This window comes from Thermobia domestica, chromosome 5 (genome assembly GCF_964235325.1).
Source record: "Thermobia domestica chromosome 5, izTheDome1.hap1.1, whole genome shotgun sequence".
NCBI classification, from domain to species: domain Eukaryota; kingdom Metazoa; phylum Arthropoda; class Insecta; order Zygentoma; family Lepismatidae; genus Thermobia; species Thermobia domestica.
The window spans coordinates 280122233-280139774 of NC_137458.1; the positions used below are offsets into that span (position 1 = coordinate 280122233).

Sequence of the window (17542 nt, forward strand, 5' to 3'; positions counted from 1 at the left end):
TTCTGTATGGGGGCATTTCTTTTCGTTTGCACCAATGAAATTTATAAATTGTTATAGTTTTGATTACAAACTGTATTTTTGAATATTCAATACTTTTTGATTCTATTATTGGAGAGGTAAGCTCCAGTAATATGATAAAACAGGTGTCACTTAAATCTACTAGAAAGCTAAAATTTGCGATAACTCTTTGTAAATTTATATAGCCTATCAAGTAATTAAATAGTAATTAATATCTCAATGACCATAGGAGAATCGAAAGACCGCCGAAGCAACAACGTATGATTTCATCCTATCTTTTGCTAACTTAATCCAATGAGAACTTATCTTAAGATGATGTTTTGGTTTATTCTCCAAAATTTTTCGCCCAACCCCAAAATTATTTCTAACAAGCATTTCAACTAAAATTTAAAGAGGAATTTTCCACGCTAGCAATGTGTCACAACTACATTCAACGTTTGTATTTATTTATCCTCAATATATTCGCTATTAATAAACACAGCTTCATAAACGTTTTCCATCTTGTTTTTGAGATATTCGTGTTTAAAAATTGTGAATCTGGTGTTTTCTTGTCTATGGCTAGTTGAACTCATCTATTTAGTTGGGAAGAAAGAGATCCCGATGAAGTAAATAGTGTTCTTGGCACGCCATAAAACTCCTGAAGAAATGCATGGATCAATGAGATTCGGCAAGCATTTAATTTTTTTAAATATGCTCTAAATAAACAGAAAGTACAGATAAAAATTTTAATTCTTGCAACATCGCAAAGTGCAGCACGTGTCACTGTTCATAACAAAATTAAATGGATGCTTCGGTGATCGGATTATGATAACGTGATTACCATCGAAGTTAAATGACGACGTCCAACTATGGGCTATAGTATGCTACCATTAAAAATATATAAATATCTTAGTTTGATTTTGCAACAATCCCCTAATTAATTCAACTTTATTTTATGAAGAACATTGTTTTTACAAGAATAAAGACTTGTAAAATTTTATGATTTTAAAATTACAGCAAATTTGGCCACATACCAGAGTTATTCAACTTTATTTTTGCGTATTCCGAACGAAGCTTGTGCATTTAAGCGTGTAACCCCACGTTTAAGCTATTCTTATCTCAAATTATAGGTAACTGTATCAAAATTAATTATCGAATTTATAGAAATGAATTAGATTTTATAAATTAAATAACCCAGTTTACTATGAACAAAAGAACCATGCTATAAATTTAACATAACCATGTTACAGTAAGCATGGAATGAATATTATACTGTAATATACAACACTAGGTATGTGATAATTGCAAATTTTGAGCGAAGCTATCGACCATTATTGATTATTCATAGAATTTCTTTTAGCGTATCAATTGTTTTCGTGAACGAACACAATATGCAAATAATTAAATTTGGCATATCAGCAGAAAGCAAAATGGTTTTGAAATATTGTGTTCGCAGAGCAAAACAAAAAGGGTTTCGCCTTATTTCTAATTCTAAAAATTCTATTTTCCATTGTTTACAATGAGAATTCGCGCGCCAAATGCTTTTCCAAGGTTAAGTCTATGAGCATCCCGTTTTTCGGTGATTGTTCCTCAATAGTATGTCCGATTGTGACAGCTACCCCTTAAGACACTCAGCACCGTACGCTCTCGAATCAGCATGTCAAACTTGGTTAAGAACTGTTCAGGCATCTTGGTGGAGTATTCGGACAAACGAACGTCTAAGTCGAGTAAAGAGGAACTTTACTCGCTTCATTTTGAAAAATTGTATTCGCAAAACAAAACGAAAAGGGCTTTGCCTTATTTCTAATTCTAAAAATTCTATTTTCCACTGTTTACAATGAGAATTCGTGCCCCAAATGCTTTTCCAAGGTTAAGTCTATGTGCATCCCGTTTTTCGGTGAATATTCCTCAGTGGTATGTCAGATCGAGACATGCTACCCCTTAAGGCACTCAGCACCACACACTCTCGAATCAGCATGTCAAACTTGGTTAAGAACTATTCAGGCATCTTGGTGGAGTATTCGGACAAACGAACGTCTAAGTCGAGTAAAGAGGAACTTTACTCGCTTCATTTTGAAAAATTGTATTCGCAAAACAAAACGAAAAGGGCTTTGCCTTATTTCTAATTCTAAAAATTCTATTTTCCACTGTTTACAATGAGAATTCGTGCCCCAAATGCTTTTCCAAGGTTAAGTCTATGTGCATCCCGTTTTTCGGTGATTATTCCTCAATGGTATGTCCGATCGAGACATGCTACCCCTTAAGGCACTCAGCACCACACACTCTCGAATCAGCATGTCAAACTTGGTTAAGAACTGTTCAGGCATCTTGGTGGAGTATTCGGACAAACGAATGTCTAAGTTGAGTAAAGAGAAACTTCACTCGCTTCATTTTGAAAGATTGTATTCGCAAAACAAAACGAAAAGGGCTTTGCCTTATTTCTAATTCTAAAAATTCTATTTTCCACTGTTTACAATGAGAATTCGTGCCCCAAATGCTTTTCCAAGGTTAAGTCTATGTGCATCCCGTTTTTCGGTGATTATTCCTCAATGGTATGTCCGATCGAGACATGCTACCCCTTAAGGCACTCAGTACCACACAGTCTCGAATCAGCATGTCAAACTTGGTTAAGAACTGTTCAGGCATCTTGGTGGAGTAATCGGACAAACGAACGTCTAAGTCGAGAAAAGAGGAACTTCACTCGCTTCATTTTGAAAAATTGTATTCGCAAAACAAAACGAAAAGGGCTTTGCCTTATTTCTAATTCTAAAAATTCTATTTTCCACTGTTTACAATGAGAATTCGTGCCTCAAATGCTTTTCCAAGGTTAAGTCTATGGGCATCCCGTTTTTCGGTGATTATTCCTCAATGGTATGTCCGATCAAGACATGCTACCTCTTAAGGCACTCAGCACCACACGCTCTCGAATCAGCATGTGAAACTTGGTTAAGAACTGTTCAGGCATCTTGGTGGAGTATTCGGACAAACGAATGTCTAAGTCGAGAAAAGAGGAACTTCACTCGCTTCATTTTGAAAAATTGTATTCGCAAAACAAAACGAAAAGGGCTTTGCCTTATTTCTAATTCTAAAAATTCTATTTTCCACTGTATACAATGAGAATTCGTGCCTCAAATGCTTTTCCAAGGTTAAGTCTATGGGCATCCCGTTTTTCGGTGATTATTCCTCAATGGTATGTCCGATCAAGACATGCTACCCCTTAAGGCACTCAGCACCACACGCTCTCGAATCAGCATGTGAAACTTGGTTAAGAACTGTTCAGGCATCTTGGTGGAGTATTCGGACAAACGAACGTCTAAGTCGAGTAAAGAGGAACTTCACTCTCTTCATTTTGAAAGATTGTATTCGCAAAACAAAACGAAAAGGGCTTTGCCTTATTTCTAATTCTGAAAATTCTATTTTCCACTGTTTACAATGAGAATTCGTGCCCCAAATACTTTTCCAAGGTTAAGTCTATGTGCATACCCTTTTTCAGTGATTATTCCTCAATGGTATGTCCGATCGAGACATGCTACCCCTTAAGGCACTCAGCACCACACACTCTCGAATCAGCATGTCAAACTTGGTTAAGAACTGTTCAGGCATCTTGGTGGAGTATTCGGACAAACGATCGTCTAAGTCGAGTAAAGAGGAACTTCACTCGCTTCATTTTGAAAAATTGTATTCGCAAAACAAAACGAAAAGGGCTTTGCCTTATTTCTAATTCTAAAAATTCTATTTTCCACTGTTTACAATGAGAATTCGTACCCCAAATACTTTTCCAAGGTTAAGTCTATGTGCATCCCGTTTTTCGGTGATTATTCCTCAATGGTATGTCCGATCGGGACATGCTACCCTTTAAGACACTCAGCACTGCACGCTCTCGAATCACCGTATCCAATTTGCTTAAAAACGGTGCAGGCAGCTCAGAGTAGTATCTGGAGAAACGAACGCCTAAGAGAAGCGTCACTCCAATTATTTATATAATTTAATGTACCATAGTTGAAAACTTCGCTTAAGTACGTGAGATCCATCTACAGAACAACCATTGCTACTCAATTGACAAAGATCTGATAACTAGCTATTTTTAAAAAACCAAACAGAACCTTCGGACTTTAGAAATTCTATACAATTTTAATACAATTTTCTCTGAAACTAGTAAATATTGTGAAACGTTAACACTGCTTGTAAGTTCATTAATTTTCTATTCTAAAATTTTGTTAACCATTAGTGTCGTCGAACATGAGAACCGTCTTCGCTTTATTTGATGTAGAAAATAATTTTAAATATAGTACAGTGTATAGGAACGGAGACTTATTTATAATTGCGGTAAAACACAAAATTTCATTTGATATTCCTGTTTTGGTTATTTTCAGAAAATATGTCAAACAGTGTGGGATTGAGCTCAAAATCCGAAATTGATAATATAATATGAGGAACATTCTAAAACTAATAAAAAATGTAATTTTAAATAAAAATGAGATATTTTAATGACGTATGACCGTTCTTAGTGGTATTACATAATAATATACTTATAACCTACTGTAAATAATAAGTTTTATTATATTTATAAAAATAAAGGAAAGTTTCGGTCATATGGTTGGAATATTTTAAATATTTTAAATTGATTATCATTTGAGTTTTTTGTACCTCACTGTCACTAAAGTTGCTGAAAAATATCAATGAAAATTAGACCCCTTGTTACCAATTTATTGTTGATAGTACAGTATACTAAATTTTGATTGATACATATTTGAAGTATTGTACTACAAAATTCATCCATAGGCCTACTTTTAACTGCGTTTAGAAAGAAGATTGAGGGGTTTTCAGGTTCCAAAAGAAGGATACCTGTTTGTGGGGTGCTGATTCATATAGGAAAACAGTTCTAAGTATATTTCATCAATTTTGCTCTGATAACAGTTGATATACTCATTGCAAAAACCGAGTCAACACGTCACCCGTATTTCAGCGTAGTTAGTACAATCCTAGTTTATTTTATCGCTTATCTAGTATTTCTTAGGATATACATATGCGACAATACAATAAAGCTAATAGGATCTAATTTATCTTGATAAGACAAACAATACAGGTCAAGTCAAATTGATGGACCCGATTTCAGAAATGTATTCTGTGAAATCTAATAAACATGTGTTGTTGTGAGACGTGAGCTAAGAAAGGTGAACTATCAAAGTTGTCTTCAAACATATTACAAGTGTTCTTTCTATGTAAGCACTTCGTATAACACGGCACACATCAAGCCAATAGTCAATCTTCTTCAAAATTTTTTGTACGAGCATATTACTGTCAATATTAGCAATTGCTGCTGTGATGCATAGCCCGAATCTTTGCAATGTTTCACACCATTTACGAATGGCCTTCCCCGCAGGTGGGTCTCTTCGATATTTGGTAAGAAAATGCCATTGTATACTAATCACAAACTTGTTTACATTCTAATCAAGCACACAGAAAGACCTCTGTTCTCCAGTCAACACCATTTTCCTTAATCCTACATTGCACATTGTTAACTTGCAGGTAACAAAGTGTATTTTTGTTTCTAATTATCCGGTATAAATCAAATACTGTCATTATTGCATGTTGTTACTCTCAGGTAACTTTCGTGATTATATTTTCCGTCACTAGGCGTCAACTATCAGTGCGTTTATGGAATATGACGTGTTGTTCTTGCTAGCGCGTAAGGCTGTAGTTGATCTTGGTTAATTTCTATGAATTTGGAGAAGGTAAACTGTCATTTGATATAGATTTATATTTACCTAACTATATTAAACTAATAAGAGAAGAAATCATGTCTTCTTTTTAAATAGTTAATTGCGTAGTTTCTATTATTGCATGATGTTACCTGGTACCCACAACCCCCTCACCCGTAACACACATGAGGTAGGGCAATTTTTCCTACGCTAATTATTTTAGACCATAAATATAGATATTTTGAGCCACCTTTTGATTTTTCCTCTTATGCAATGTAGGGTTAACTGCTCGTTGCTGAATCTTACCGATAGTAAGTAGAAACACTGCGAGGGAACTAAACTTTGAAACTTAAACTTTCGAAGCACATGTCTCACAATAACGGATGTTTATTATATTTCGGAGAATAAATTTCTGAAATAGGGTCCATCCATCATTTTGACTTGTCGTATGGTAGAAGAATAATACGGCACAAAATAAATTCAACATATCATATATCTTTTTGTAAACATAATTTCTTTAGTTTTATTTTTTTCTCTGACTTCTGTGCAATTTATAGCGTTTAATGTTTATGTATAAAATTACCCTGATCTAATTGATTATTGTGAATTTAATGTCACAAAACATTTCTAATAAAATGTTACCATTGTAACAATGGTATCATATAATCATTTTTTATCTTACATATGTAAATTAGCCTCATGTGAAGTGGGAATTATAGTAGGGTTAGCAACCCTGCTTATAGCTCTAAGATGTGTAATACAAGCTGATATATGATTGGTAAGATGTTACGAAGGATAAAACAGAGTGAGTAGGATACGAGTGTTGATCTAAAGACACAAATTCTAAGTTAAACTACTTTAGAAAACACATTAAGAGGTCTTATCACGGCGAAATTAAAATACCGTTAATTTTACAGTAATTATGTGATATCTTCAAATAGATAAAAGATAATCGAAAAGAATAATAAGAGCTTGCTAGACAATATTATTTCACATGTGATACCATTATCACGACTCACTTATCTGCTTTCGATTTCCCGCCATTTACAAAATCGGCATTTATTTTCGCGTTTATAAATGGCTGCAAACGGAAAGTTACTAGGTGACTCCTGATAACGGTCCCTCAAGCAAAATACTATTGTCTAGGGCGCTCTTGTTCCATATTTCGATTATCTTTTATCTATTTGAAGATATCACATAATTACTGTAAAATTAACGGTATTTTAATTTCGCCGTGATAAGACCTCTTAAGGAATGAAACAATTACGTATTCCGTAATAAAGCTGTTGAAACAGCATCACATAAGCTTATTCGTATAACTGAAATGAAATGAAATTTTGAGTTTTACGTCCCACGGTTATGCCGGTTAGGCTAAAGGAGACGGTGATAATGAGTAATGAATGAAATGGTGGAATGAAGAAAGTGGGAGGAAACGGGAGAACCCCGAGAAAACCCACGCACACGGTGTTTGTCCACCACAAAGTTCACTTGGCGGGAGCAGGGTTTGAACCCGAGACCCCTAGCACCAGAGGTGAACGCTCTACCACTGAGCCACCGCGGCCCCCTCGTATAACTGAGTAGGGTACAGAGTAAGAATATGGAAGTCGCAATGTGCAATATTTACAAGTAAAATCTGTTAATTTACAAGGAATTTATTCATTTAGGTGACCAACATGTAACTCAAAAAGAGCTGAAAAGTTTACTCGATTATTGTAATACTGTACTTACGCAGAGAAAAGTATTAAACATACTATTTAGTAACATAAGAAAGAGAAATTTACATTTAAACAAATATGTTTACGTGTAAAAATACTTTGTAGAAGTACATTTTGATTTGATTTGATTTGATTTGGAGTTTAGCGTCCCTTTCAGCAGCGAGGCTATGAGAGACGTGGACCTACATTTTAACGTGGGATCCCACCGGGAAACAAATCCATGTAACAAGTACAGCTGAAAATATTGTAAGATTAAGAACATGAATAATGATAGAAATAATCATCATGTCGGCGAAAAACTCTCAATGTTTTGGCCTCTTGAATCAAAGTGACCTAGATTAATATTAAAATGCATTTGAGAATAAGATTTCCACAAACAAGTTTTAGTTTAAGAGCATACCCACCGTCGTTACTGTGCCTGATGTCTACAAACTTACCCCAGTGATACTGCGGAATCCACCAGGTTCGCCCTGCCCTGAATCAGAATAGATACAATTCTTACTTGAGGTGACCAGGTTGGTGCGCGTTTTTCGGATAATCTTTGGTTTTATGGCATATCAGTTTGTATATTATTTAATCTGTACGAACTTATTGAGGGTGAGCCAGAAAACACTTAAGATTGTTTTAGGGCATTATTTGAAGCCAGAAGAGTGATGTAAAAATATTTCAATAATTAGACCCTATTTTCTTAATCTGCACGGTGAATGGGACACGTGATCACTCTAATCAATGTTTTGCGAATCCTATAATAGCTGGAGGTGTTACACTTGTTTGCTTAATATTGCTCTAAACTTCAAATGTGTTTTATAACATAGGGGTCTTGTTGTATTTCCCATTCTAAATATAATCCCACAGGATCATAGAGGACGGAGTTTTCTACAGTTACATTTCATAAGAAACTGCAAGAAAACAAGCCAATAACTCATTGCATTGAGAGAAAATAATTTGCTTCGTCTTACTCACATTGATATTAAGTGCAAAGTGTTCTTTTTAGGAGATAATATATCAAAAGTTCAGCTGCAATTCTGTGATAAATGCTAAGTAAAGTAATTATGTTTTGAACAAATACTTCTAATTTAATATATAAACACAATTTGGGTTAAAATATTTTCGCGAGGTTGAACGGGTATCAGTATAGTATAGATATACGTAGACTTTTTCTACTTGTAAATATGACAGTTGACGGAATGCGGATGAAGTCAATAGAATTATTTAATAATTACTGAGTATGGATTCTTTTCCCATAAATAAGCTATGATTGTCATGGTCGTCGAAAGCATTTATCTTGAAGCAAAGTTGAACATTTTTAAATGAAAAATATTTCATGTGAGAATAACAAACAAGATTAGAATTTTAACGCTAATTAATATTATTTTTATTTCATAGCCTATATTTACTTGTAATATTTATAATTTGAGTTAGATAAGAAAATGAATAGGGTTAAAATCTTTGATTACAATTTATAAATGAATTGCATTGAGATCCAAATAGCAACACTGTATTAAGAACGTGTTGAACTACTTGAGCTATTATTCCATTTATGAATATTTTCAACGGTATTATTATTATTATTATTATTATTATTATTATTATTATTATTATTATTATTATTATTATTATGAAAAGAAAAAATATCCAGCAGATAATATCTACATGAGACAATATTTTAGAGACAATAATATCTACATGAGAGGAGTTGTTTCTAATTCAACGCATTAGCATGGCCATTCAACGAGGGAACGTAGCCGCTATTATGGGTACGTTACCTACTGGTAAAGAATTAGAAGAGATTTTTCTTTTATAATTTCTGACGGCGTCTAGTACACTAACAGCATTAAATTTTGGAAAGAAAGTTAGAGATCTAGAATACATTTGCGCCCCAAATCCCCTGAGAGTCAAAGCGTTAAACAATTCAATTGAACAGTACTAGTTAACCTTGAAGAAAATCAATTCTGTTTTCCAATTCTCAGCAGAGAGCACAGCAGGTCAAATGCAATGTCCTACAGGAAAGTAGCGTGGTTTTGGAGATCTTGAAGGCAGAGGACGTTTCGAGGAAAGTGGAGTTCCTATCAACAGTTTAACTGATTTTGAAAGTAGTTTAGTAGCGTTATTGTCATTGTTTTCTTTTTAAATATTATGTAGTTCTTATAAATACTGCGGAATGTTCACGTAAGCATCTCAAGCAATCTAAAATATTGTCTCATGTAGATACTATCTGCTGGATATTTGTTCTTTTCATAAAATAATAATAATAATAATAATAATAATAATAATAATAATAATAATAATAATAATAATAATAATAATAAATATTATTTGAAAAAATCAACGGTATATCACGTGAGTTTCAATCAGTGTTACCGATATGTATAATAATTATTATCGAATCATTTATAATTTTGACTCTTACGATGTGCCTTTGCTTATACACGATAATAGGAAAATATACAATAATTCAATAAATCCTGGTAAAATGAAAAACATAATTCGAGAAATACTAGAAAATAGGGCCAATGTTTAGCAGAAGGGGTTCAGCCATTTTTTTCTATAAAATGTTACAATTTAGGTGATTTCTCTTCATATTAGGTTAGTTTAGATTAGTCTAAGGTAGGTTAGTTTATGCTAGATTATGTTAGTGTATGGGTCCAGCGTAATTTTCGAAAAATGATGGAATTTCGATTATTTCTGTTACTATTAGATTAATTTAGGTTAGTTTAGTTTCGGTTAGGTTTGATAAGGTTATGTTAGGTCTTAGTACTTACATCAACCCATATCTCTTGTACTTTTTTTTTTCATTCTTCTGGACCCCTTCTGCTAAACATTCTCCGAAAATAGAAAGGAATGCTATTAACTTCTAAAGAAAAAGCAAAATATTGGTATTGGATTTGGCTTGACAAATTTCTTACGATTACAGTGAAGATGACCTTTTAGATTTAAAAAAAAAATGGTATAGATACAGCTCCGTAACTTAGATTTTTTTCTGGGGAAGCAGGGATCAATACGCGTATTTAGGACCCTACAAAAATGGTTTTTCTAATTCTTGGGCCCCTCTTCGTCTTTCTCTTACTCTTTATGGACCCCCCCGGAGTTTGTAGGCCCTCCCGCACGGCAAAGTCAGTGGGGCCGTTAGTTACGCTCCTGGGCCCGTTCCCATACATGACACATTAATTAAGAGGACAATATTGACAAATCTCAAAGTCATACGAATAAATATTATTTCTAGGGCCCCTAACAGTAGACATTTTTTTACTGAAATGTGTCCACGACTCATTTTTATTTTATTTACGTTTTGTGTGCTGTTTTGTTTATGTTATGTAGTGAACCTGTTTGGTGCTTCATTTATAATTTCATGTTCGTATTTTATATGGAGTAAGAAGAAAATTTTATCATAAAATGGGCCCCTTCAAACGGCGGGGAGCTTTCCTGAGGGCAGTAGCCGCCTGCCCTCTACAAGTTACGGCCCTGTATAGATATATTAATATTAATAGGCTAAAAGCTGTAATTTGAGTAATAGGACTTAAGAATAATATGGCTATTACCATAAGACTGAATATTGGCAAGTAAACATATAAAGTACTGAAGAAGAAAGGCAGAAAATCTTTTCGCTAACCTGATAACAAATTAAGCCCCGATATGTATTCCTACACATATTTATTAAATTACGTGGTTGCGAGGAATATTGGATGTTATGCCTGTACTATTATTATCGTTGTTATAATAACAATAGTAATAACAAAGCAATAATTAATATCTCGACTATAAACAAAAAGTAAGACGATTTTACGAAAAAAATTATAATTACAAAGTGCTAGATACAATGATATTTGCACTGAATGAGTTGACAATGCAACTGTTTTTGCTATAAAGTACAGTGGTGACAATAACCGTTTAGAAAGAACGGAGAACTTTTGATTGGAGTTTAACGTTTAATTATGCACTGCTAGGAAAATGGTGATGATGAGATGGATAGGGTCTAATAATAGTAGAATAAAGAGACAGGGAGAAAACCCGAGAAAACCCACGCACACGGTGTTTTCCCACTGTAAAGCTCTTGGTGGGAGCTGATATTGAACCAGAGACCTCATACGCCATAGGTGAGCGCTCTACCACTGAGTCACAGTGGCCCCAAGAACTTTTGAAATTATGGCAGCTGTGAATATAGTAAAAATCTAGGAAGTTTAAATTTATGCAAGAATAAAGTTTAGCAAAAGTTGTATGCAAGACAAGATTCACATTTCACGTGTCCACTCACGAGATGTTCTTTGGAAGGACCCAAGAAACAGAGACATGGTCATGCCAATATGTTTTAGGACTACAATTTCCCTAAAGTAACATTGGGAACATTGGCAAGATCACTCACCACTTTCCTTGGATATCGAGATGTCCAAATGCATCCTTTCCCAGAAACTGTGCTTTCTCCGGAATTCCTATAGAATATTTCTCGGTTCTTTGTGGGATAATCAAACGAAGACTTTTTAACATGCAAATATTATCAGGCGCATTATATTCAAATCCTAGAGCAATCTCGTTGATCCTTCTATTAACCTTAAGGTTTTCCCTTGCAACCCTTGACGTCCCAGGACAGATATGAAAAGTGTGGGACGTTCAAATGACATCCTCTGGACATGTTCTACTGTATGAACTGCTTAGAAAAATATGTACAAGTAACAAGTTATATATTATGTTTCTTTATTACCTTAAAGTGTGTAAGGAAGTTAAATGGGATTAGAAAGGAAAGTTTTGATCCACAATGCCCAGTTTAAAAAATCTCTTGTAGGTAACTAGTTATCTATTAGGTAGGTCTGTTACTTAAAAATGTGTAAGACAGATCAGAGTCAAAATATACACTAGAAATGGTAATTTTAGTAATGGGCAGTTTAGGAAAATCTGTTACAGGTAACAAACTATCTATTATGTAGTTCTTTACCTCAAAGTGTGCAAGAAACGAGTTACATGATTTAAAAGAACAGTTTTGACTTATCACAGTGATTAGGAAAACCTGCTACAGGTATCAAGCTATGTGTTATGTAGCTCTTTATCTCAAAGTGTGTAAGAGACGGTTGAGGGTAAAAATATGACTGAAAAGGGTAATTATAACCCATCACAATGGGCAGTTTATGAAAATCTGCTACAGGCAACAAACTATCTATTATGTAGCTCTTTACCTGAAAGTAAGAAATGAGCCAGAATAGAATAAAATTAGAAAGTTTTATCCCGTTGCAATACGCAGTTCAGGAAAATCACCTATAGGTAACTAGTTACCTATTATGTAGTTCTCTTACTTAAAATGTATGAGTAAGAGCAGGTCCATAGCCACTCCGAAAATGTAGAGGGCCCGTTGAAAGTGAGGGGGGCCCGATCCAAAATATTATAGTTCATCACCATATTATAGTTCATTCGCAAGCCTACTGTGAAAATTTTAGAGGGGGCCAGTAAAAATTTAGGGGGGGGGGCGCCTCCCTGAATACAGGCCTGAGTACGAGAGTAAAAGTATGACAAGAAAGAGTAATTTTAATGCATTGCAATGAGCAATTTAGGAAAATCTGCTACAGATAACAAACTACCAATTATGTTGCTCTTTACCTGTAAGTGTAAAATATGATTAGAAAAGAAAATTTTAACAATTGCAATACGCAGTTTAGGAAAATCACCTATCGGTAACTGCTTATCTATTATGAAACTCTGTTACTTAAAAATGTATGAGACAGGTCAGAGTAAAAATATGACTAGAAAGGATAATTTTAGCACTCGCACTGGGCAGTTTAGGAAAATCTGCTACATATAATAAGCTATCTATTATATAGCTCTTTACCTAAACCTGTGTAAAAGACGGGTCAGAATAATTAAAATTAGAAAGCAAAGTTTTGACTCATCACACTGATTAGTTTAGGAAAATCAACAAACAGGTAACAAGTTATCTCTTACGTAGCTCGTTACCTGAAGGTGTGTAAGAGATAGGTCAGAATAAATTAGAATTAGTAGGTAAAGTTTCGACCTGTTGCAGTGATTAGTTTAGGAAAATCTGCTACAGGTAGCAAGCTATCTATTATGTAGCTCTGTTACTTGAAAGTGTAAGAAATGGACCAGAATACAGTAAAATTAGAAATAAAAGTTCTACCTCGTCGCAATGCGCAATTTAGGAGAATTACCTATAGGTAACTAGTTACCTATTATGTAGCTCTGTTAATTAAAATGTATGAGACGTGTTAAAGTAAAAACATGACAAGATAGGATAATTTTAACGCATCGCAATGGGCAATAGGAAAATCTGCTACAGAAAACAAGTTATTTATTATGTAGTTCTATTACTAAGTAATGTATGAGGCGGTAACACTAAAAATTTGACTATAAAGGGTAATTTTAACCCACCTCAATTTGCAGTTTAGGGAAATCTGTTACAAGTAACATGCTATATGTAACTCTTCAGGGTGTCTTCCCGTTGTGCCTACTTCCCGTTATGCCTACAGGCCCTCCAGCACTTTGTAGAAAATATTTTTAATGATCTTATCTGTAGGTAGAACGGTAATTCCCGTTGTGCCTACTTCCCGTTCTGCCTACTCTTTCGAGACGGGGAATTCTGTGCAGGGAGGGATCTTTTCTAGGGATTTTTTCTTTAGTAATTCTAATAGATTCTGTAAGAAGAATAACTATTCCTTTAAATTTCATCATATATTTTAAATGTTATCTTACTTGCTCTTCTCAGAAAAAATGACTAGGTACAGTTTTGTTATTAGCAGCGTTATTCACGTCTACTTTAGTAGAGATGTGTTTTTTTAATACTTACAGAGAAATGGAAAATTAATTGATTCAGTTACAAGAAAATAAACTTATTTCGGTCTAATATCAAGTCATTTCACAACAAAATTTTATTCAGTTTTCCAGTAGTTCATCTCCAACATTCTAAGGCTCGCAGTACGTAATAGGTGCTACAGTTCACATCCTCAAAATATATTTGGCCATATATTAAACAAACAATGCAAGAAGATGCATAATTCGGTTTCTTTTCTTTTTCTAAAAAAAGCCTTTGTCTTCTACATCACAGATCTTTTTCCGGCATCACCTCTATATATGATCAGGTGCTTTGTCCTCTATACATGATTCTGTATTACACGCAATATGTCGTACTTATATTGTAAAAAAAGAAAAAAATGGGACCGCAATGGCTCAGGGGTAGAGCGTTCACCTCTGGTGCATGGGGTCCATGGTTCGATCCCAGCTCGAGCCAGGTGAGCTTTGTGGTGGACAAACACCGTGTGCGTTGGTTTTCTCGGTGTTCTACCGTTTTCTCCTACTTTCCACTATTTCATTCATTTCTCATCATCACCGTCTCCTTTAGCCTAGCCAGCATTACCGTAGGACGTAAAACTTAAGTCCGAAGTAAGTCTGTTTCGTGTTCGTTTCAGATACAATGTCAAACGGGTTACTGGCAACTGAATCAATCAATTCGAGGAAAGAGATATGATGGAGACAAACACTCTTTTTAAAGGCCGCCTTATGCATCCTCTTGCGTTGTTTGTTTAATAGTTGGCCAGACATGTCTTGGGATGTGAACTGTGGCATTTTTTAGTACTGCAAGTCTTAGCATGCTGGAGGTAAACTACTGGAAACCCAAATAAAATTTTGTTCTGAAATTGCTTGATATTAGATCTTTTTTTTTTTTTTTTAATGTTTGTTTCACATACAATGTCTAACATTCTTGCAACTGAGTCAACCAATTTTCCATGTATGATGAAACTTGTAGAGGTGGTGGTTGTTTTTACAGAAGCTTTTAGAAATACTAAAGAAATATTCCCTACAAAAATTCCTCCCTGCACATAATTCCCCGTCTCGAAAGAGTAGGCACAACGGGAAGTATGCACAACGGGAATTACCGTTCTGCCTAGAGATAAGATAATTAAAAATATTTTCTTTAAAGTGCTGGAGGGTCTGTAGGCAGAACGGGAAGTAGGCACAACGGGAATGAACCCTCTTCAGTTGATTGAGTTAATTGTGAGTTTAACGTCCCGTTCAGCAGCGAGGCTATATGAGACGTGGACACCTACTGATTAACGTGGAATCCGAACCACATGAGCTCCCGCCGGGAATCGAACCCGGGTCTCCCACGCCAAAGGCGCGTATGCTAACCAGTTAGCCACGGAGGAGCTCTATATATGTAACTCTGTTACCTGGAAGTATGTAAGAGACGGATTAGAGTAAAATATGATTAGAAAGGAAAGTTTTGCCCCGTTACAATGCACAGTTTAGAAAAATATAATAATATCTATTATGTAGCTTTGTTTCTTAAAAATGTGTAAGAGACGGGTCAGGGTAAAATATAATTAGAAAAAGTAATTTTAATCCATCACAAGGGGCAGTTTAGAGAAATAAGCTACAGGTAACAAGTGATCTATTACGTAGCTCTGTTACCCTGAAGTGTGTAAGAGACGGGTCAGGGTAAACTATATGAGAATTAGAAAGGGAAATGTTGACCCGTTGGGAGAGAAATATCAATCTTTAATTGTGGCAATGTGGTCATCTAATTGAATTTTTGATTAACACAATTGTCGATATAACTGAACGCTGTTTACATTGGATTTGGATTTACCTATAACTAAGAATAACAATAAAATATGATAACACTAAATATACATTAAATAAAACTTGTACTATAGTTTCGGTAATTTTTATTTACCTTCATCAGGTACACTAAATAATGCGCTTGATGAAAACTGATTAGTTACTGAAACTGTAACACAAGTTATTATTTATTATGGAGTTAGTGTTGTAATCAGATTTTACTAGTTATTACTAGTGATAATTAGTTTAAAATAATTGTGTTTCTTTAAAGTATAACCATTTTCTTTTCAAATGTTTATGATATATTTGCCTGCTTCCCTTTCCCACAAATATTTCTTTGTGATATTTCATTATAGCCTACCGTTAGTAATTTTCAAATATCGAAAATAACTATCGGTATAAAATAAAAAATAAACTTTAATTATCGATATTCTGAAATTTCGACATGTTGGAATTTTCGACAATTTTCAATATATCGTTATTTTTCTATACATCGATCAAGTTTTGATGATTCGTCAATATCGATTTTCAATATCGAAATCCGGATATCTCACAGACCCGCCTGTTGGTAGTCGTTCATTAGGAAGCAAAGCCTCTGGTGCCCCTTCATGCTGTTCCGCCACTATCGCTGGCATAAACTTTGACTAACACGAACTTCTAATGACTTATATTTAAGGTAGTAAATAGCAGTTTAACTGACGTATGAAACACCGTTAATTTTTATTAACACCCTGCGGTTATGTCTTCCAAAGTCTTTTTATGATTTGTGTTTACTTACCTGGTGGGGAAACCAAGACAAACTATATTTCAAGATAAATCTGATAACTTACCAGTGACTCAGTCTGTTATCTAAAATCAAATGCAAACTTTAAAAAGGAATTTAAATTACATGCTTTTATAATAGAGCATTTATCATGGCTGACCTGGAGTTATGATCGCTTAGATATCCTCTTTCTCTCTCTCTTTCCCTGAGGAGCTCATTTCGGTCGCTGTAATAACCTTCTCGGTCACGAGCTGAGCTGGGTCTTTCAATACGATGTGGTAATGGTAACGTACTCGACTTGTTCATACTGGCGCTACTTGCAGGCCCTGTAAGAAACATACACAAAAAAGTATCATAGCATAGTACCTTAGTTACGCCACAATTACTTTATTTACTAATTATCAGTCTATATTAAGGAGTGTAGCAGAAACACAGATATTGGAAAACAAACAAATATATGAAAGCTATTTTTGTCGCCGGACATTTGGGTAATAAGATTGAGGCAGAATCGCCAATTAAAAGTGACCCAGAAACATAACGATATTTTAGAGATAGGATTGTTGCCTAATATGATTTTGGTTATTAGAAGATCCAGATAAAATTAATTTTAAAAGCAGTTATCTAGACATTCACAAGAAATTGATTTTAAAATTATAATTATTTAAAATTTAGTACTAATTTTAAAAGCATAGTTATCTAAAGATTTAGATGAAACAAAATTTAAAGCATAATTATCTAAAGGTTCAGACGAAACCAATTTTGAAAGCATAGTAATCTAAAGTTTCAAATGAAACTAATTTTAAAAGCTT

At 34.4% G+C, this 17542-nt stretch overlaps 1 protein-coding gene across 1 annotated transcript in view; it reads right to left on the minus strand.

Annotated features, from left to right (window-relative positions):
• The window catches only part of sif (guanine nucleotide exchange factor still life), a 1225751-nt gene that overhangs the window by 561996 nt on the left and 646213 nt on the right, over positions 1-17542 (minus strand). Inside the window, exon 9 of the mRNA XM_081760149.1 lies at positions 16894-17059. Coding sequence (XP_081616275.1) covers positions 16894-17059 — 166 coding nt within the window. The remainder of the gene's footprint in view (positions 1-16893; positions 17060-17542) is intronic.